We start from the raw sequence: 21435 nt of genomic DNA, 5'->3' as shown, positions 1-21435 counted from the left end.
GTCATTCACTCAGGGGAGAATACTGGCGAGAGGCCATCTGAGTTGCCTTTTGAATCTGTCAAGGTTGAGGTGTTGGGTGACAAACTGAGGAAGCTGGTAGGCAGCTGGATACCAGGATCAAGCTCTTTCTATCTGATCACACTGTCTTCTTGGAACACGATAGTTCCTCCCTAATTTGGCTCGGTATTATCTGTCCTTCTGTTGAAATGACATGTACAATATTAAATACACAAACCCAAGTCTCATGTCTTCCATGGAGCCTCTCCAATGAGCAGTTCTCAGTGTTTTTAAATTAAATCTCTTAAGTTAGTAACAGGTAAATTTACTTCCCTAAGGAAACAGACCAAGTACCCCAAACCAGTGACGTCTTCATGGGCTAAAGTGTGCCGTGACACCTTGACTCGTCCAAGGCTGAAAACCAGCCCCCAGGTTGTAGCACAGGAACAGGTTATAATGACATAGTCATTAAGGCAGAGAGGTGATGCTTTCATTTTATCTGTTTATTATCATTTAAAATATATTAAAATTTTAACATAGAGAAGCAAGAATTTTAATTGTGCATGGCGGTCCACAAAACAAAAACAAAACAAAGAAAGCTCCACAGAAAGAAAAATTTACATCAACCAGTAATATATTAAAATTCCATTTGAGTAAGGATCCAAAGAAATGTAATGTCTGCAACACCTCTTAGACAAGATTCTTTTTCCCAGTGACCTGAAGTCTGAGGAACTCTCCAAGCATTAGTTTCTTACTGAAACAAAATGGGCATGGTCAGGCCCGAGTTCCTTCTTCCCATTTCTTTCCTCTCCCCACTAAACACAACACCGGAGCCCCACTTCCATGGGGGCATTTGTAGCCCGCACTGTAGGTGTGCGTCAGCAAAAAAGAGTTTGTCTTTAAATCTGTGGGGCTGACTCCATGTCACTTAAGTCCCAGATACAGTCACTTACATACAACAAGGTCTGATAACAAATTAGAATTGTTCAAAAATATAATAGATTGCAAGCTGCCTACATTAGAGATCGTCCCTTTTAGTGCCCTGTCCCTGTAAAGATGTGCACACGGCCCAGCTGCACCCTAGCTCCTTATCACACTCAGACCACTGCCAGGCACACCAGTTCCCGAGGCTGCCTCAGGGTGGCACTGGGGGAGGACTCTGGTGCTGGTGGGCATCTGGCCCCCTAGCCAAAGGTCAGGACGAGGTGTCCCTGTGGCTGGTCCCACACACAGCCTGCAGGGCACTGCCGGGGGCGGGTCCTCAGGAGTGTCTCCCCACCTTCCACTGACTGCCCAGGCTCTTCTCAGGCAGCAGCCAGGCACTTGCTAGGAGGCCTTGGGCGCACAACCAAGAAATGATTAATGGAACAAAAGGAACTATTGAAGCATGAAAATATGTGCTTATTATTATTTTTTTAAAGATTCACACTTTCCTGAGTGAAGTACACAAAAATCTCATGAAATCTTTTTAAAGCACCAGGCCCCTGACTCTTAGACTCACTGCATGCGGAGGGCAGGTCTGAGCCAGGCCCCGTTGTTCTGGTGAAAACATTAACGGGTATTTATGAGTTCTGCTTTTTTTACTATTTTACCACTTGAGAGTTGTATGCCATTTCCATTGGGAAATGGCGTCTTTTATGGCAAGGGAGAAGAATAAAGGTGTATGTGTCGGCTTCTTTGGTCTGTTTGTGGCCCCACATCAGAGCTGAAAGGGCCCCACTGAAGGTAAGGTTGTCCACAAACTGTACACGTGCCTGGGCTTCGGTGCTGTTGGCCCTGAAGCAGCCATCAAAATCCTCTAAACATATAGCCACAGCCATTTAAAAGGTCCAGATTAAATATGGTATGACCACGGGGGCACTGAAATCAAATCAGTGCGGGCCAACTTTATTGCTGCAAGAACCAGGTCCCAGTGAGGCAGCAGCTCAGGTGGGGCATTTGGCCCCTGACTTCTTAGCCCGAGACAGTATCCTGTTCAGTGAGGTCCTGAGAATTCCTGAACATGAGGATAGAATTGTAAATCTTCAGTGCTGGGCCCAGTTTGATCTTCATCACCTTGACGATGTCCGTCTGCGTCAGAAGCAGGAAGGCTTTGCCGTCAATCTGCTGCATGTGAATAAATAAACAGGAATAAGAAGAAAAGCCATCGAAGCTGTTCACCCTCCGGTAAGTCCTGGTGTGCAGCTGTGACTCGGAGCCTGAGGCCTCGGCCTCCCTGCAGAGCTCGGTGCTGTGCAGAGGGCGGGCATCGCTCCTAAGCCCGAGTCACAGCCACTGCGTCCCGTTTCCCGAGGACGCCGACACCTTAAATGCAAAAGGTGTTCACTCTGTTAAATATGAAGTCGATATACATGAACTGCTTCCCAGCTACATTTCTATTGTTGCATTTTAAATATGTTAGCCCAAATTTATATTAAGAGCCTTAAAAATAACCTACTTTCATCCACCAAGTAAACCTCCGGTTATTTTCCCCAGAGAACAATGTGCAATGCGCGCTCTCTAGTGTTATTTATAACAGTGAATTATTGAGATCAGCCCGGCCTCTCCAAACTAGCAGCGGTAAATAAATTACAGTGTCATGTAGGAGGGGCACTAGGCAGTTACCAAAATCATGTCTCAATGAAACACTTAATGATTTGGGAAATTTTCATAAATCGAGAAACACCAAAACATAATATGATGATATGGAAAGATCTCGGTTTTAATTGTGAAATGAAATGCGCACGGCCGCATGTACACATATACACAGTTAAACTACTTGGAATGTTTGTATCAAATGTTAACAGAGGTTACCTTTGGCTGGTAGAATAGTGGTTGGGATTTTAGTTTCTCCTTTTAACTTTCCTGTATTTTAATTTTTTATGATAAATGCTATAATAAGCAGAAATACATACACCGTAAATTTTTATTTATTAGCCTTTATACCACACTGCAGTCTGAGATGCATCAGCTCTCCTGAGCCCTGCGTGAGGCCACTTCCCCACAGCTTCCCACGGTCCCACGTGGTCTCAGAGCTGCAGCTCCAGGGCCTGGGGTGGGTCCTATACCCAGGCAACTGTCTGCACAGACTGGCTCACAATGAGTCCTGGGTCCAGAACCAAAAGGATGGAGTGAAAGGGTTTTCTATGGTACCACCCCTCCATGAGCCTAACTCTGCGGTTCTAACCCTTTTTAATTAACAGTACAAACCCTCAGTATTAATGTCTCACCAAAGAAGGAGGAATCACCTTGGGATCCCTGGTGAGGGGTAAAGCTTTAAAAGAGTTCTAAAAAGCTTCCTGTGCGTGTATGACACATTGTCTGATGAAGGATCATCCATTTAGAGAATGGACCACCTTTCCCGTGGGGCACAAAGTGCACTTCCTGCAGCCGAGGAGAGGAGCTCCCTACTGCCATCCCTGACCTGGTCCGGCTCCAGCAGTTGTCGCACTCCAGGTTTTCAGGCAACAACTATTGGCCCAATAGACACTAAAAAGAGGGCAATGGTGGCAGTGATGATGACAATAGTAACAGTTAATGTTTATGGAGCTATACTCTAGTCTTTTCTGTGTGTTTGATCTTCCTAACAACTCCATAAAGCGGGTGAGAAACCCTACAGTTAATCAGCCTAATGATTTGCCTGAGTCGCATAGCTTCTCAGAGATGATGTTGGGATTACTGGCAGGGCTTGATGGTCTCCAGAGGAGACCCTCTGGTCTATATTACTGCCGTTTATTAAGCCCCAACTCTGGGACAAGAGCTGGGCCAAGTACTATAAACATACTAATCCTAATCCTTAAAGGTCCCCTCACGGAACTCTGTGTTTCAAGAGGAGGGATAAGAGAGGTGAAGTGATGTTCCCACGGCGACACAGCTGGCCTTAAGTGCCAAGCTTGAGTAGCCTGACCTGCAAAGTACCCGGTGGGACTTGGGTGTTCCTCAGTGCAGGAAGTGGCCTGTGTATGTGAGGCTGGGCCCCAGCAGAACTAGGAAAAGCCCCAGTTTCCCTTGGCAGCTACACAGACTGATGCCATAGTGACCCCGATGCTGAGCTCCCTGGAAATACAGGGCTTCCTGAACTCTGAGGGTCCAGGACCCCAAACTCAGGGAGTATTTCCCATGAGCCACATGTGCCCCAAATAGGGAGAGTGTGTGCTGCTTCCTGGAGTCTCTAAGAATCCAGTTTTCTTGCAGTGTTTCAGAGTCATGACGAAGGCTCTGGAAACAGACAGATGTAGGCTGGAACCTGATGGCCCTTTCCTCCCGACCTTAGGTTCCTCACTGGCGAGCTGTGCTGTGGAGCTGTGAGGACCCAGAGGTGATGACAGTGCAGGGATTACAGAGGGACTGACATATGGCAAGCTCATGGTAAATAATAACCAGCATTGTTATCTGCACTACTGTTCTGTAGCTGGTCCCATCTCTTCTGGGGTCCCTAGAGAGGTGGATATTAATCCCAGGACTAATGTTAAGCAGTTTGGTATACGTGTAACCGAGAAGAAGCAGAAACCTCACAGGAGGATTCTGTGGCTTCTCTACATTCCCCTCAAAGCAGCTGAAGAACAGGGATATACAGGATGGCCCCACTTTCTCTCCGTCCTCTCTGGGACAGTCACATGGTGGGATTCCTCCCTGCCTCTAGTGTAGCCTGGAGTCACAGTGCAGGAGCTTCATTACAATCGTGAGTGTTAATCAATTAATGTGTTCAAATGGTGTATTTCCTCAGCATGCTGTGTGAGCCCAGCACAGCAAATACAAGTGAGCTGCAGACAGAGATTGGCCCTGCTGTGACCAGTCTACAGCTGGGCTCTTTCCTGCAAGGACCCTTTTCTCTTGCCTCCCAAACTGCTCTTATTTATACTTAAGTAAATGGAAACAAAGCCCTTCTGGGCCTAGAAGTATAGAAATGAATATATAATTTTACATTTCTTACCTCTTTCTTGAAGCAATTGGCATGCTCTTCACAGCCCAGCAGAGACTGTACAAACTCAGCCACCTACAGTGCAAATGAAAGCCCGATTTAAAAAATGTGCCTGGGCACTTTCCCTTCCTTCCCAGGCTGAAGGCTGCACTTCCCCACCAAAGACATTTTGCCAGACCAGAGCAGAGAAAAGTGGTGTGAAGTAGAGAGACTTCTGGCCAAGATGGAGGCGTAGGTAGACACACTTTGCCTCCTCAAACAACAAAAAGGACAATAAATTTAATAACAAAAATAACCAGAACTGCCAGAAAACCAAACTGTATGGAAGTCCAACAACCAAGGAGTTAAAGAAGAAACATTCATCTAGACCAGTAGGAGGGGCAGAGATGGGTGGCTGGGCAGAGAGGACTCGCATCAAGGGGGCAGCTGGAAGACCCAGTGGTCGAAGTGGCAGCTTTCAGACAAGAATGGGCAAGGCAGAGTTTGCCAGAGAGGATGGTCCCACATTTGCATGCAGATAAACTGGGAGGAAAACTGGGGAGCAGGACAGGCCCCACAATCTAGGGTTCCAGTGTGGGAAAATAAAGCCCCAAACCTCTGGTGGTAAAAAGTGTGAGGGTTGCAGCAGCAGGAAGAACTCCCAGCCTCGCAGGAGAATTCATTGGAGAGACCTACAGGGTCCTACAACGTACACAAAACCACCCACCCAGGAATCAGCACCAGAAGAGCCCAGATTACTTGTGGGTAGTGGAGGAAGTGACTGAGAGCCAGCAGAGTCAAACAAGCAGCAATGTTTCTTCTCAGACCCCTCCCCCACAAATGGCACCACTATGCAGGCACATCAGTTGCCCTGCCCTGGCATACACCTAAGGCTCCATCTCTTACAACATAACAGCTGTATCAAGACAAAAACATATGGCCCTAATTAAAGAAAAAATCAAAGCTCCAAAAATAGATCTAAGTGATGAAGAAATAGCCAACCTATCAGATTCAGAGTTCCAAACACTGGTAATCAGGATGCTCACAGAAATGGTTGATTATGGTCAGAAAATAGAGGAAGGAGTGAATGCCAAGCGAAGTAAATGTACAGGGTATCAACAGTGAAGGGAAGGAAACCAGGACTCAGATCAACAATTTGGAACAAAAGGAAGAAATAAACATTCAATCAGAACAGAATGAAGAAACGAGAATTCAAAAAAATGAGGAGAGGTTTAGGAACCTCCAGGACAACTTTAAACATTCCAACATCCGAATTATAGGGACGCCAGAAGGGGAAGAGGAAAAGCAAGAAATTGAAAACTTATCTGAATAAGTAATCAAGGAGAAATTCCTCAATCTGGCAGAGGAAATAGACTTCCAAGAAGTCCAGGAAGGTCAGAGAGTCCCAAAGAAGTTGACCAGAGGAAGCGCCCACCAAGACACATCATAATTACATTACCCAAGATTGAAGATAAGGAGAGAGTCCTAAAAGCAGCAAGAGAAAAGGAGATAGTTACCTATGAAGGAGTTCCCATAAGACTATCAGCTGATTTCTCAAAAGAAACCTCCAGGCAAGAAGGGGCTGGAAAGTATTCAAAGTCATGAAAGGCAAGGGCCTTCATCCAAGATTACTCTATCCAGCAAAGCTATCATTTAGAATTGAAGGGCAGATCAAGTGGTTCTCAGATGAGGTCAAGTTAAAGGAGTTCATCATCATAAGCCCTTATTCTATGAAATGTTAAAGGGACTTATCTAAGAAACAGAAGAAGATCAAAAACTGTGAACCATTAAATGACAACAAACTCACAACTATCATCAACCAAACCTAAAAAAAATCACACAAAAACAAACTAACAAACAACTAGAAGAGGAATGGGATCACAAAAATGGAGATCACATGGAGGGTTATCAGTGGTGAAGGTGGGGAGAATGGGGGAAAAGATACATGGAATAAGTAGCATAAATGGTAGGTGCAAAATAGACAGGGGAGGTTAAAAATGGTATGTGAAATGGAGAAGCCAAAGAATTTATATGTATGACCCATGGATATGAACTAAGGTGGGGGAATGTGGGTGGGAGGAGGGGTGCAGGGCAGAGGGGAATAAAGGGGAGAAAAAATGGGACAACTATAATAGCATAATCAATAAAATATATTTTTAAAATGTACCTTAAATAATTTCTTGGGTTGTAGTAATTCAACAGTGGACTAAAATGTACCCCAAATCCTTCAAACCCTTGGGATTTAAATAGTAGCTATCAAGTCACATTAGCATGCACCAGCTTGAAAATTAGATCAGCCCCTGGTACCTTTTCTGGCCTCTTATTTTCAGGCTGACCTAGATGATGACAATGATAATCTCCATTTATGTGGAGTTCTGGCATTCTAGAACCTTCTCTCATCTGATCCTCCCTGGCTGTCAACACTGTGGGTCAGAGAGGAGGGTAGGGGTTGGAGCCTGTGCATAGCACTTGTCACAATAACTGTTAAAGACAATGAGGACATGTCCACTTGGTACCAGGCCAAAACAGGGACTCAAGGAATCTATCTGAAGTGAATTCTCACATAAGTCGTTATGGAGCTTGAAGCCTGAGTCTTTTTTTAAAAAAAGACTTTATTTACTGATTTTTAGAGAGAGAGGGGGAAGGCAGGAGAAAGAAAGGAACAGAAATATCAATGTGTGGTTGCCTCTTGTGTGCCCCCTACTTGGAACCTGACCCACAACCCAGGCATATGCCTTGCTTGGGAATTGAACTGGTGACCCTTTGGTTTGCAGGCCAGTGCTCAATCCACTGAGCCACACCAGCCAGGTCTTGCAGAACAAGAGTCTTAACAACTTACTCAAGGTTGTGCAAGGCCATGAAGTGCCAAAGGTAATTTTGGAACTCAGGTTTCTGACTCCTAACCCAGAATTCTGAAAAATCAAGTTTTTTTGGCTCATTTTCCCAGCCTTACGTTTTTCTCCCCTCTCCATCCACATGCCCTGAATTCCTTTTAATAAGAGAGGTCAGGCAAAGATCTGGCTACAAGCAAGGGAAGCCAATGAGTGTTCCTGAGTGATAATTTTGGGGAGCTGACTGAACAAATGGGATGTTGTGCAGACTCCCAACAACCAGGATAAGGGCTGGGTCCTGGGTGCTTCTGGCAAGGTCTGGCACTGTGGCAGCAAGGGGTGAAAGGCAAGCTAGAAAGCAATGGCAAAAAAAAAAAAAAATCCAGGGAGGAGATGTTTCTAGGAGTAATTGTCTTGCTGGGCTTTTTTTTTTTTTTTTTTTTCTGGCTTGGCTCTCTGTCTCTAGTGTGGACTAAATTGTGTGCACTTGCCCTTTTCTCCTCTGTCTCATGGAGAGGGCCAGGGAGCTCAGGGCATGTTCTACAGTCAAAGAGCTCTGGGAGTACCTGCTCCCTGCAGGAACTCTCAGATGCGAGCAGCTGGGGGCCCCTCTCCGCACTTTGCAGAAAAGAACGGCATAGGGCTGGCATATTTCCACTTCATGGAATGGCCCAGGCCAACACCCACACGGTGGACCTAGGGCATGACACCTGTGTGTCTGCACCACAGAGCTCTGTCCTGTGCACTCACAGCTATGTTTAGTCTAATATGAAGGTTTCAGAACATTTTTTTTAGGGGAAATTGGCATGTTGATGTCTGCTTCACTCATCTATGATGCTGCAAGTATATTTTGTCATGAGTCATTGACAGTCACCCTAAAGTGTGGGATGATGAGAATTAAAAAAGAAACCAAAAGCCCTTTCAAACCAGTCACTGTGCTGCCACACAATGGCATGTTCGAGCCTGAGGGGTCTCTGGGAGGTGTGGCTATGCCTCGGTCTGGCCTCCTCTGGTAACTCCCAGCCGCTGCACCTGGGACCAGAGCTCTGGCTGTCCACGCACCTGGGAAGCCGAGTCTGTTGGTTGAGTTAATGTGGTTTTGTTTCCTGAGTGGACTAGAAGCATGGAGCACGTGTTTGGTATTTTCCGGGAGTGGAGGAAAGCCTCGGAATACTGATGGTCAAACTATAGAGACACAGTCCCTGGGACTGGTGGCGGTGGGGTTTATAGTGTTTCTGGGGCTGGGGACACTGAGAGGTGAGTGTAGTCCCCTCACTCCCTAGGCTGTTGTTCTGGTCAAGTACATCTGGATAGTGGCTACATGTGAGGCTTCTGCTGGGTGCTGAGGCTAGGCCTGTGATCGGGTTGAGTCTGAACTGTCAGTGAGTTGTAGGTTTCATTAGTGGGGGGAGTATAGAGTGAAAATGGCTAGTAGAGGAGTTACTAATTGCCATGTGCATGGTCCAATATGCTAAAATCCAGAAGAGAGGTTTAGGCCAGGGGCTTCTAGAAGGGACAGATGGTATTTCAGGTGGGTTCTCAGCAGACACTCCACAGGGAGGTGGTGGCCAAGACGGGCACTGCTGGCTGCACAGTATTTCCACAGGGGGCGGGCGCCTCGGGTGGCAGTGTAGAGGAGGCCTCAGCACAAAGCCTCATGGGACCAAGGCCACAAGCAGGATGCCCGGCCTGCATGTCACCCAAAGTTGAGTCAACTCTGCCTACAGCTGCTGAGCGGAAAAGGCAGGAGAGGAGGGCGGGGTCCCCAGGAGTACCAGCAGGCCCCAGGGAGGCACCCGTGGGTCTCCGCCCTGACAGCACCTGGGCCAGAGATGGCCCCTTTAAATACATGGTCACAGCACAAGGGTTGCAGGTTATTTTGGTGGTTTGCATGAGTTAGAATGTCCTTTTCTGAGCAAAACAATGAAAAAAAAAGGATCACGTTCCATCTTCTTAGTATTGTTAGACAAGAAATCATTGTCTGTGGCAAAGGTAGATTGGATTTTTAAATGGGAATAAATAACGTGTTAAGCCCAAGAGTAAACAGACCAGTGCAGCTGAGCAAGGGGGCCCTGAGCTTCATGTCCCGGAGGCTGCTCACTGTCCCGCCTCTGGCTGTCATTTAGTCCTTCTTCCTCAGACAGTGGGGGCAGAGCCATGTAGCTTGCTTTACTGTGTGTCTAAATTCTGTCTTTTTGGAAAGGGGTTCTGATTCTATTCAATCTGTTTTTCTTTTTCCAAAGTAAAGAACGAGTTCCGTGAAATCTATTGAGGCCAACTTTTTTGGCTAGAATTTTAAAATATCCAAAAGCCTTGACCATTATTCATTGTCATTATTTAGTATTGATCATTATTTAGTATTTAGTCCCCTAAAAAGAAATTATATTTTAAGTTTTAAGAGAAATCCCATTTTGCCACAAATTTTATAAATGTGCAGTGATGAGCTTTAACACTGTAGAATACTACCAGAGTTTCCCTCTCATTCTCTCAAGTTTGTGGTAAATATGAACTATTCCGGCGGGTGCAAGCGACCTCTATGAAAGAAGAAACTACCATTCATTTGTACCCACCCAAGGTGGCGGTGAGGACCTGTTTACTTCTCCCAGGAAATGGTAGCTGTGTTGGAGTCCAGGGGCGGGTGACCTTGGCCTTGGCTTCAGGAAGCATCCCTGGTGTGGAAGCTGATGGCCAGTGGTTCCCTGAGCTCCTGAGAGCTCAGTGCCCCACAGCTCAAGCCCCGGCTTTATTCTGGAAGGGCTCCGATAAGTTAATTCTAGGAATGACACAGCAGTTTGGAAAAGACTGAGAAAGATGACACTGTGCAGGCTCTCAGATGAGCCCATCAGTTTACCCAACTTACTTCCCCAGCGACCTACTTTTGCTGGCGTCCTTCCGGAGCTCAGCAGGGCTTGTCTTCTTCAGTGGGGATGTTGCTCCCCTAAATCCTTCCAAACGCTGGGGTTTTCTGTTTTGCCAAGCCTGGAGCTGTGTGCCTGATCGTACTGTCTCAGGGTCTACTGGGAACCGTGTTTCCAGCCCGGGTCTCATTTTTTAACAGTGCAGTTTCTTATTTGCCCCCGCTTTTTGGAGAGCTTCATGGTATTAGGCTGCTATACTCAGTTAGCAAGACTCTGAATTTTTCAAAACACCCGCTCCTGTGCAGGGATTGCTTCTCACGTGACCGCCATCTTTTAAAGTTAATGGATATTTAGGGAACACTGACTTGAGGCTGGTGTGATTTATACGTGCTGCCTTAAACAGTATTTATGAAAATAAGACATACAAGTACCCATATGTGAACCAAACATACCTGAGTCACACTCCTGGTGGTAATGTGCATGCAGCATGTCACGTCCAGCCCTCCCGACCCCCCGGACACCTGGCAGGAGGGTCCCGCATAAAATTAACTCCTCACTCACTCACTCAGTCATTCAATTGTCAGACACCTGTTCTGAGCAAGATACTTTGCTACAAAAATATACAAAGATATAAAGATATCTTAGTCCCTACTCTTAAACACCTATGCTGTTCTACAGAATATGCCCATGACCCAGAGTAAGAAATACACTTCACATGACCATGCTTGAGTCTGTGCACACTCCCACCCACTTCTAATAAAGGTTTCACAAAGCAATAACCTTTCCTACAATTATGCACTTTCATGTAGTCCTGTCTTTCCTTTTAGAACTGCTAAATCGACTTTGAAGTCCATCTGTGCTCTGATAAGCACGGCTCCAGTAGAAACAGCCACACGACAGAGGAATTAAAAGCCAGCTCCCGTGCTCTGGAAAATGTCAGGAGACCCTGCCTGGGCCGGCTTCCCTTCGTAGGGGACACAGTGCACAGTGGAGGTCTCCTCCCCGGCTGGGAGGGCTGACAAAAGGAGAGTCCTTACGCTGCTCTGTCTCCTGTCACAGCCAGCCACCCACCTTAAGTCCCACTGACTGGACCTTAACACGAGGACACACACCTCCATTTTCAACAGGCCCTGTGCCCGTCCACTGGAGTCCCTCTCCGATAGGAACAAAGCACCACAAATTCTCCTCAAAATGTGCCCACTGGCCCCTGACTGCCTCTGCAGACCCCCGCTACCTGCGTGCCATGTTTAACACGGTGCATGGAGCAGTCGTAAACCAGTCGCTGGGACTCTCTGCAATGCCCCCTAAGTGAATTCCCTTTGAGGGCTCCTTTGTTTTTCAGAGATACACATGGGACCATCACAAAGCCCACACTATCAACCCACCAAAGATCCCTCCGGAGAACCTGGTTTGTTGCCAGGAAATGCGCTGTAGAGGGTGAGGATAGTGAAGGAAATTTAGGATGTGGTCCATTCCCTCGAGAACCTCTCATTAGGTAGATACTGAGACTAAGATACATAAGCTAGAAAACCGCCCAAACAGCGTTCTCCGGAGCACATCCCCGAGGCAGGCCGCGGTGAAGGAAGCACCAGGCGCAGGGGTGCTTTGTGAAGACAGGCTGTCCGACAGTCGCTTTATTTTTAACCTAGAAAATCTCTAAGGGCTCTCCCAGAGATACAGGCCGGGGTCCCACGTGCCCCGTTACGAGAGCCCAGGAATGGCAATCTCAGCGCCCTCCTCATCCCTGACGGCATCTCCAGCCTTCCCCGTGGCGAGTCTCTTCCTTTTGAGACCTTTTCTAACCCAGCGAGACTTGCCCTCAGTCCACCTACATTCCGTTAACCAGCCTCTAATCTCTCACTCTCCTGCAGTGCTGGACTTGCAACTTGTTAGATGAGAGGCCCCCGCAAATTTCCTGCTCGCTGCTTCATGTTCCTGAAACAGTTGTTCCTGTTCTTCTTGGATGATGGCCCCCCAACTTCAAAAAGTTAATAAAACTTTTATTATTTTTGGCCCTCTTCTTCAGGAGAAAGTCCACATGTTGTACAGAGTGTTTCCAACTCCACAGCCCCAGCCGGGAGCCCCAGCTGCAGCCCAGTGTCCGCCCTGTCGCACTGAGCACCCACAGCTGCTCCCCGCCACACTCGTCTTCCTTGACCCCACCACTTCTCCTCAGAGTGCCCCTTTCCAGACACTTCCCCTGCGTGTCCTGACATGGTCCCACTGACCTCTGTCCTTGCAGCCCTCTCTGGACAGTGACCCCCTGGGTGAGCACTGCTATCGGCCCATGTCTCTGCCCCTGGAAGAGAGGTTTCCTGCCCATTGGTGTGACCCCCGGGGGTCTCCAGCTCACATGGTCCCATGTCAAATTCATCACCTTACCCTCCTGCTCCAAACTGGCCCTCTCCCCAAAGTTTCATTTCTTTCAATGGTACTACTGTTTTCCCAGTCTTTCAGATGAACTCGAGGGCCTTGTGCTCTCACACACGATTATTCTAATTAAATGCTAATGGGGTAGTACTGAGACTCTGCAGGGAACCGCATGTGGCTCATCTCATCATCCCGGCATCTGATCTATTTCCCTGTGGTGGTGACTTGGACTTCCCAAGTCTGCGGCTTTGGCTGGTTTTCCTCATGGCTGTGTCCAGTCCAGGTCCGATCATCCCACACCAGAAACGTGGCGGCGACTGCTGGCTGGCTCCCTTTCCTTGGCCTCTTCTCATTCTTTTTTTTTTTTTTTTTAAGATTTTTTACTTATTTATGTTTAGAGGGGAAGGGAAGGAGAGAAGGAGAGAAACATCAATGTGTGGTTGCCCCTCATGTGTTCCCCACTGGGAACTGGCCTGCAACCCAGGCATGTGCCCTGACTGGGAATCGAACCGTGATCCTGTGGTTCGTAGGCCCACGCTCAATCCACTGAGCTACACCAGCCAGGGCGGCCTCTTCTCATTCTTACTCTTTCTGCAGATCTTTGCCGTTCTCATCTTCCTGAGGCACCATCTTTACAAAGTGACTCTGCATCAGAACCTGCAGCAGCTCAGAGCGCCCAGTGACTAACACGCAGGCCCAGGGCCTGGCCCCAAGCCCTGCCCCCCGGCCCCGCCCCAGGTCACCGTTCTCTGGACCCAGGTCTGCAGCGTGCATGCGTGGAGGGTAACACATCCGCTCTGGACCTGGCGGTCACTATACGACCTTAAGAAGTTACCTAGTCTCTGGTGCCTCGATTTCCCAATCTGTACAATGGGCAAAACGACTACTTGTTTTTTTACCATTATACTAATACTGTTTGCTGTCATCATCAGTGTTAGTAAAAGATGCGCTGTGTGGTGGCCACCCCTGCACATGCCACGCGTCTCCATGCAGCCTCCTGTTGTTCCCTTCTTTTTGGAATGGGGACTGGAAGGGTTTCCTTTCATTCTTCTGCTTAGATATGTCCCATTTTGGTTTCAAAAATCCATCTCTTGATGCCCTGTCATTCAAAATTCATTCAATGTACATTCACTGAGTTATTTACTAAGTGCCAGGTATAGCAAGAGGTTCTCAAGACGCGCGCCCAGTGAGTGATTAAGGTCTCTTCTCGTCTGGTCAGGGGTCAGACAAGTGTGTGCAGGGGCAGTAAGAGAAGACACGGATGAAATGGGGGCACCGAGAGGAGGTGTGACCCAGCCCAGAGGCTTCTGCCGAGGTGAGCAGAGCAGACGGCTGCCGGGGGCAGTGGCAGCACCTGTGTGAGTAAGAGAACAATGTGTGGGGCTGGGGAGGAGCGAGATTCTGTGGGCCAGCGAGGGAGGACCAGGTGAGGTGGGCGGAAGGCAGACTGGAAGTGCAGGTGAGGACAGGTGGGCCCCATGCGGGGCCCACGCCAAGGACATTGTTGGGGAGCCAGGGACCGCTGTAAGTTGGGTGGCGACACAGCCGGACCCCTCCCTTCTCACCGCATTCACTGATTCTCAGGATGTGCTTGCTCTGTATGTACACAAAGGGCTGGATCCAGGTGGTGGCCCTCCCAGGACATCTTTCCGAGCAGGACAGGGACAGTGCGAGGGGCCAGGAGCACAGCCACTCCCAGTCTTTAAAAAAGGTAAAACTCAGATGAACAGCTTGAAAGGCAGGAACGAGGAACTTGGCAGTGTGTTCTCAGTTGAAATCCCCTTTATGTTCGTGTTGTCTCAAGGGCAAAACCTTACATGATTGGGATATAGACGCAATAGACTGTAATCCTATCAGCTTGGTCGTGAAGCTGATGCACACTTTGTAAACTGGTAAAGACTCATAAACGGGGGTAGAGGGCCAGACTCTGCGTGCTCTGGAAGGATCACATGTAGTCACTTTCCCAAACATCAGCCAGCTCCTGGTGTGTCCACGTCTGCTCGCTGACACCAGGGCCGCGGAGCCCTTCCGCAGGGGTGGGAGGATGGGTGGGTAGGCAGGGTGTGCAGGGAGAGAGGGGTCGGTTCCTTTGCTGCACATGGAGAAACGCTGGGCAGAAATGCCAGGCCAGGGGACCCCCCAGACAGAATCTGTGAGGGGCCTGGGAGAAAGGAGGGGGCATGGCCCACGCCAAACCTTGACCTTTGGGTGGCCTTCACCACCTGCTGCTCATGCAAGGCTGGAAAGAAAGGCTTCATTAAACCGAGATTAAGTTTGGCTGACTGCATGCAGTAAGTGTTCAATGAACATTTTGTGATTAATTTAACTCCAGCTCTAATCTTGTTCTTAGAGTAACCCAGGGTTTTCCTTCATTTAAAAAAAAATTAACTAAGGGCTGACTATGAACAACAATAGCTTTATGGAAAGGAATGTCAGTCAAAGAGCTCTTCCTCGAAGGACAGTTATTTTTAAATATGAAGCATTTCTATAGCATTAGAATAAGCAATGGGAATGACCTGCTCCTTATTAAAAACCAATATTGTAAGATGTGTTTACAGTAAAACTGAGTTCATTTTTTTGCCTGGTACAGCATCTTGTACGATGTTGTGATCTAATTTCCTTTCAAATCTGTGACTTCAGGTGAACTGATGGTGGCACAGAGCGGCTCAGCTGTGAGAACACAGGACCCTCGGGGCCCCGCAGGCGCCAGCGGAGGGAGCCCCTCTGGGCACAGAGGGCCCTGGGGGTGGGTGCTCTCCCAGGGAAGGTGGCGCTTAGAACAGGAGCTGTCAAGACACAGGCTGAGATGCCGGAACCTTTGGGCCTCCTCAGTCCTCCCTGCAGCGTGGGCTGGAGGCTTGGCCCCTCTGCCTGAATGAGCTCGGGGCCGTGGCTTTGGGGCACAGAGGTGTTGTTGGGATGCGGTTGGGAAGCGGACGGCAACACACATCGGGCCTTCTGAATTTCCTCAAAATCATGTGCATCTTCTCCCTTAAATGTGGGTCTTAACTTTGATACACCGAATTCAGTGCCTAAGAGAAATTCTCGGCAGCCGAGCACGACCTCCCCAGGGCCCCAGAGCAGCCCCACTCACCTCGTCCACTGTCCATCGGGCCACCTCGTCTGCCTGGATGTCAGCCACGCCTGGCAGCAGCTTGCAGTGCTGCTCCCTGCCGAGCGGGAGGTCCCGGGAAGGGTGGGTGGACAAGGATGCCATGAAGACCGACTCGTGCAGTGCCCGCTGTGTCTGCTCAGCCGCGTAATCTGAGAGAGGCAGGGGTTGGGAAGCACAGACGTGCGAATTAGTGAGTGGCATCTAGGTCAGCCTCTCATTACAGAAGTCCAGAGTCAGGTTAGGTGAAGTGCAGACACAGAGCATCATTGCCAGGAGTCCCCAGCACAGCCAATACCACTGTTGTGTTTCAAAAAACGGTCATGAAAACCTGTTGTTATATAAGGCCCTGAAGACTGTGGCTAATAAGCAGGTTTGCATAATCTCTATGACACACTGTTTGATGCCAACGAAGAGCTAACTCGTCCCTGCCACTGGCTCCCCTCTTCTTAATCAGGAGTCAGAGGAAGTACAGCGCCTCACTGATGTGACTGTTAAGCAGTGGACATGCAGACATGCGCACGCAGGCGAAGAATGATTATCTTCCTGGAAGCCACTTTGCCTGTATCCAAAGAAGGAAGGAGTCCAGGTCCACATCTGGCTTCCATGGTCCCCTGGGGGACACTGAACATGGAATGCAGCACAGGGGTCCCTGGAGAACTGGGGTGGCAGCTGCTGCCGTACGTAGCTCCCAGCCAGCCAGGAGGACCTCACCAGGACTTGCGGAACAAAGCTGCAGCTTTGCAACTTATCTTTGCCCCAGGCACTCTTAAAAGGGTGCTCTCTTTTTGGAGCAAAAGCCCTGAATGTACCACAGTTGAGTCTGTGGCATGAAGAGTAACGAATGGCTGCTGGCTGCTGCTTGCCCAAGACTGGCTGCCATCACCAAAGAGCAAGACTTCCTTTTGCCTCACTCTTCTCTCCCCAGCCTTTCTGAGTGTGTTTTCCACCTTCAGGGTGACTCCACTCTTATGTTATACCCAACATTCTAGGTGGAGCCATGGATCTCTGTACCCTTATATTTTGCACAAATGGGTAAGGAGCAAAATAATTATAGCAATGTCAGAGAAAACTCATGCCTTTACAATATATATATTTTTTAAATATTTTATTTATTTATTTTTTGAGAGAGGGGAAGGGAAGGAGAAAGAGTGGGAGAGAAACATCAATGTATGGTTGCCTCTCATGCGTCCTCTGCTGGGAACTGGCCTGCAACCCAGGCATGTGCCCTGATTGGGAATCGAACCTCGATCCTCTGGTTCGTAGGCCCGCACTCAATCCACTGAGCTATGCCAGCCAGGGCATACAATATTTTTGAAGATATTTTCAATATACATTAGCAAAACAAAGTTGATATTTTAAAAGATTTTGAAGAGAAAGGCCACAAAAGGAAATGTTTCAAGCTCTGGAAAAGCCTAGCTTTCCTAATGCAAATGGAAGGTTAAGTAAGCAGTTGCCACATGCTTTAAAGTCTATTATGATAATTTGTTTTACTAACCTGAGTCAGAAGAACTATTATGCAAATATTTCCATCTCTAATTAACGGTTTTTAGCAGGTGAGGCTGACCTGTGCTCTGCATGGTACCTGGTGGTCATCAGAGAGGGTCTGAGCTGTGAGGGAGCCCACCCGCCCTGCCCCGGCTGGTCGGCACAGGCGTCCTGCATGTTTACCAATGCCTGCTGTCCACGGAAATAGAGAGACAGCAAAACTGCGGCCTCCTCCCAAATTCTTATGCTCCAGTTACATGCAGCAGCAAATGTGTTTCTAAATGCTGACTGCCCAACACTGACCTTTTTAGTATGTAAATAGGTTATCTCCCTCTGTGTAGTTCAGCCAACGGAATAAGGCTGCAGGTTCTGATGGGAAGCTTCACATCTTCAAGAGCCAGCATGTTTACAGATGTGAATTTCCTTTAATGAAGTTGTCAGGTTGGACAAGGAGCATGTACAAAACAAGCCCTGAAAACCCAGGGTGGCACTGGTCGCAGAGCAAGTCGGCAGTCCCAGCCATGCAGAATCACCAAGGAGTTTACTGGGAAACCAAGGGTTAAATCTCTGTACTCTTAGGGATTAAGACCTGAGCCAAAGCTGGGCTTTATTCTGGAAAAGAATCACTGCATCAATCAATCAGTTGTTTCTGCAGAAATAACATGGACTTAAAAGAAAAACAATCACATATGTATCTCTGACCTACTCCCTCTGTAAATCAATTACATATAGGACTGAAATATATATAGAACTCTGAAAAGACATGATTAATGAATCTTGTGTTTTAGAGATACAGAATGTCAAGTGATGATAATCAGATTCCTATAAGTCACAAATAAGTGCTGAAGGTATGTGAAAAAACCATTGTGCTCCCAAGCCATGAAATTTTCCACACCATAATTTTGGAAGCAAATTGCCTTGGCTGCTGAGGCATCCACTTGGAAACAAACCGAAGGTGCGGTTGCCAGCACTCAACCGCACTGAGGTTCCTGAGCCCACCGCCTCTCCTGGTTCTGAGCTTTGGAGGCCCAGGGGCTTCAGTCAGTGCTAGTAGCAAGGTGGCCTTCAGGTTACAACCAAAGTTGGGGACTTAGCTTTATACCACCCAGCTGGCTCTGTGTCTTCTAAGGCTTTTGAATTCTATCAGCTGTGTCTTTATTAAAGCAAACGACCTTTCCGAATAGAGGTGAAATCTAGAGTGAAAAATAGAGGTGAAGAGAGGATGAAGAGAACTTAGTGGGGAACAGGCCCTCTATGTCGAGGGCAGCGGGCAAAGGTCTCACCACCTGCTGGGCTGCGATCCACTACCAGTGCCGAGTTCTCTGTATCTATTTACCTGCAACCTCGGGTTTTGGGGAATGCTTGCCAGTACCAGTTACATACTAAACACGAAAATCAGTGACCAATTATTATCAATTGTACTGTACAAAACTTTATGTCATAAGTTGGGAAGCCTTAAAGTTGAGTTTTCCTGCTCAGAAAGACTCGATTTAGGTTCGAGAGAGAGTCCCCGAGGAGTGAGTTTGGGTAACCAGTCTGCCATCTCTGAGGCGGGCCTGGAGTTGACAACATCCCCAGCAGAACCAGTGGGGCGGGGAAGGGAATGTGCAGAAGGCTGACTTAATGTGGTCCTGACACTGGAACTGCTCAAATGGTAGGTGCTACTCTGAGCTCCACTGTAAGCTCCTAGAGGTCAGTCAGGACTGGGGTTCTATGAAAGGGATTTGCATGATGAGAAATGAGCACAATGCAAGACTAATTTTCCACTAGTAACAAAAGAAAAAATGCATTTTGGACAGTGTTTCAGTGTCTTTTTTGTTTCGTTTACTACATCTGACTTCTCCCAAAGCTTATGGTTGGGGGGTAAAATCGCCGGGTCCAGCTGAAAGAATGCTAGGGCAGGCTTGCCACCAGGACTGTGTCACCAGAGGCAGGGCGGGTCCACACCAGCTTGCTTGTTGTGAATCCTGGTCCCCACATAGTTGCTGAGTGGTTTGGGGCGAGATGCTTACCTCTTATGTACTAAGGTCTCCGTCTTGAGAATGGGGTGATAACAATACTACGCCTCAGTGAGGTGTTGGGGTTAGAACAGCTCCTGCTACAGTACGAGTGTTCAGTCCCTGTGACACATTACATTAGTCTTGTAAGATGCAAAGGTTCTGTAAATTGTAACAGTGACTGCGAGGACACACAATATTTCCAAAGCCAGTGTGCCTAGATGGGGCCAAGCTCCAGGAAAGCTGAACCTCAGGATCTTCAGGGCGATGTTCAGACTGCACGCCCAAGTGGTCCAGGGATGGCTATGCTGTGGTCCGCAAAGTCATTCGTGGAATCCCCAGTGGATGGAAATGAGAGCGGGAACCACGGGGTGCTGCCAGTGCAAACGGTGCCGGCCTGTGGCACCCAGGAAACACTGTGAAAACCCACTCAGCCTGCCAGCTTTGAAGTTCTGTGGCTTTTGACAGACTTTTAAAATGTGGGATGATTTGCATTATTTTAAATTCTGTGCATAAAATTAGACTTTTGAAATTATCCACTTAAAATTTTACATATATTTTCATCAAACGTGAACATCCTGATTTTAATTTTTACCAAGCCAGCACAGCTTGTGTCCTATTAGATCTCACTAAATAGTCCGTAATAAATTAAAGAGCACAGGCCTTTGAGGAAGGGGTGCACTGTCCTCAGAAACAATTCTCAGGAAATCCAAAGGGCATTGTTCTACTTTGGGCACTGCAAATAAATAGAGTCTTCTAGGTTAGAGAAAGATGTCTACCATGAACAGAGTGCAGGAAGGGTCTCTTTTTAACTGGGTAACTTCTGTATTTCTCCCACCAGACCAGCATCCCAGCCCTGTGTCTGCCAAACACAGTGGGGGGTTGGAGGTGCTCCTTAGATTGGCCGCTTCCCTGGAGCAATGATTCCTACCCAGTTCCCCTAAAAGTCAGCCAGGGGAATGCAGCCTATAGAAACAGCCCTCCTACTGGAAGTTTTCACATTTTAATTAATCAAAATGCTGTTTGGCCCAGAAAATGAAATGCATGTATAGTCCTGGCTTTGCCTCTAACACCAGCGGAGAGTTACAATACAAGACTCTACCCCAACACTTGAGATGGCTTTACCCTGCAGGACAACAGAATGACACAGGTAATACCTGTCAGCTCAGTGATTTGCCACTTGTAGAACAATTTGTTGGAAGAATTCTTTTGCTACACCTTTTCTCTCACTAAGTATTTCTTTTGGTTTTTGTGCCTTTTAAAAAATATAACAATAGTTAGTGATTCCAGTCAAGGTGCTTGGCGATTTGGAGCGCTCTCACGTTTCTAAGGCCAGGATCTTCAGCTTTGCACCGAGTTCCAGGATTCAAGGAGGCCCTGGACTGAGCACCAGGACGCTTGGCCACAGGTCTGAGTCTATTCAGCAGCACTCAGAGAGGGGCAAATGCACAGGTCTATCTCCCAAAATGCTGTCATTCTCTTTCTTGCAGAGGCAGTAACTTGCTGAAATCCAACTGACTCCCTGATGTCAGTGGTCTCTGCTTCTGCTCTTGAACATGGAACACCCCAGCCAAGGTCAGACCATCTTCTCCAGGTCCAGGAGGACAGCCAGTCTGGGTGGCCAACTGTGGGTGGTATGTGACTCAGGGTCTACCTTTCAGGTGAAATGACCAAACAGGTGGCGTACAGTCCTGTTTGCTTCCTGATTCTACAGACCTAAAAAGTATTTAGCTACTAAAGGTCTTTAATTCACCTGGAAATAAATGAAAGTAGGTCCCTGATTTCTTCTCTGACCCTTTCACTTGTCCTTCCCACTCCTGCTCCACAAATCCTTTAAGGAAATGTTCTTTTAAAGTATGGCTGTTTCTTCACAAAAATTCACACAATAAAACTGATGCCAGTG

General features: G+C 47.8%; 1 protein-coding gene across 1 annotated transcript in view; it reads right to left on the bottom strand.

Moving 5' to 3' along the window:
• Nucleotides 1-582: 582 nt before the first annotated feature.
• Nucleotides 583-21435, bottom strand: part of L3MBTL4 (L3MBTL histone methyl-lysine binding protein 4) — a 435810-nt gene continuing 414957 nt past the window's right edge. The window contains exons 19-21 of the mRNA XM_053664334.1: nt 16030-16199; nt 4910-4972; nt 583-2103 (exon numbers count right to left, since the gene is read on the bottom strand). Coding sequence (XP_053520309.1) covers nt 1951-2103; nt 4910-4972; nt 16030-16199 — 386 coding nt within the window. The 3' untranslated portion in view covers nt 583-1950. The remainder of the gene's footprint in view (nt 2104-4909; nt 4973-16029; nt 16200-21435) is intronic.

The sequence above is a fragment of the Artibeus jamaicensis genome, unplaced genomic scaffold (assembly GCF_021234435.1).
Source record: "Artibeus jamaicensis isolate MK-2021 breed Jamaican fruit bat unplaced genomic scaffold, CSHL_Jam_final contig_354, whole genome shotgun sequence".
Classification (NCBI taxonomy): Eukaryota; Metazoa; Chordata; class Mammalia; order Chiroptera; family Phyllostomidae; genus Artibeus; species Artibeus jamaicensis.
The sequence above is the reverse complement of the archived record's forward strand: the minus strand, read 5'-3'. Positions and strand labels throughout refer to the sequence as shown.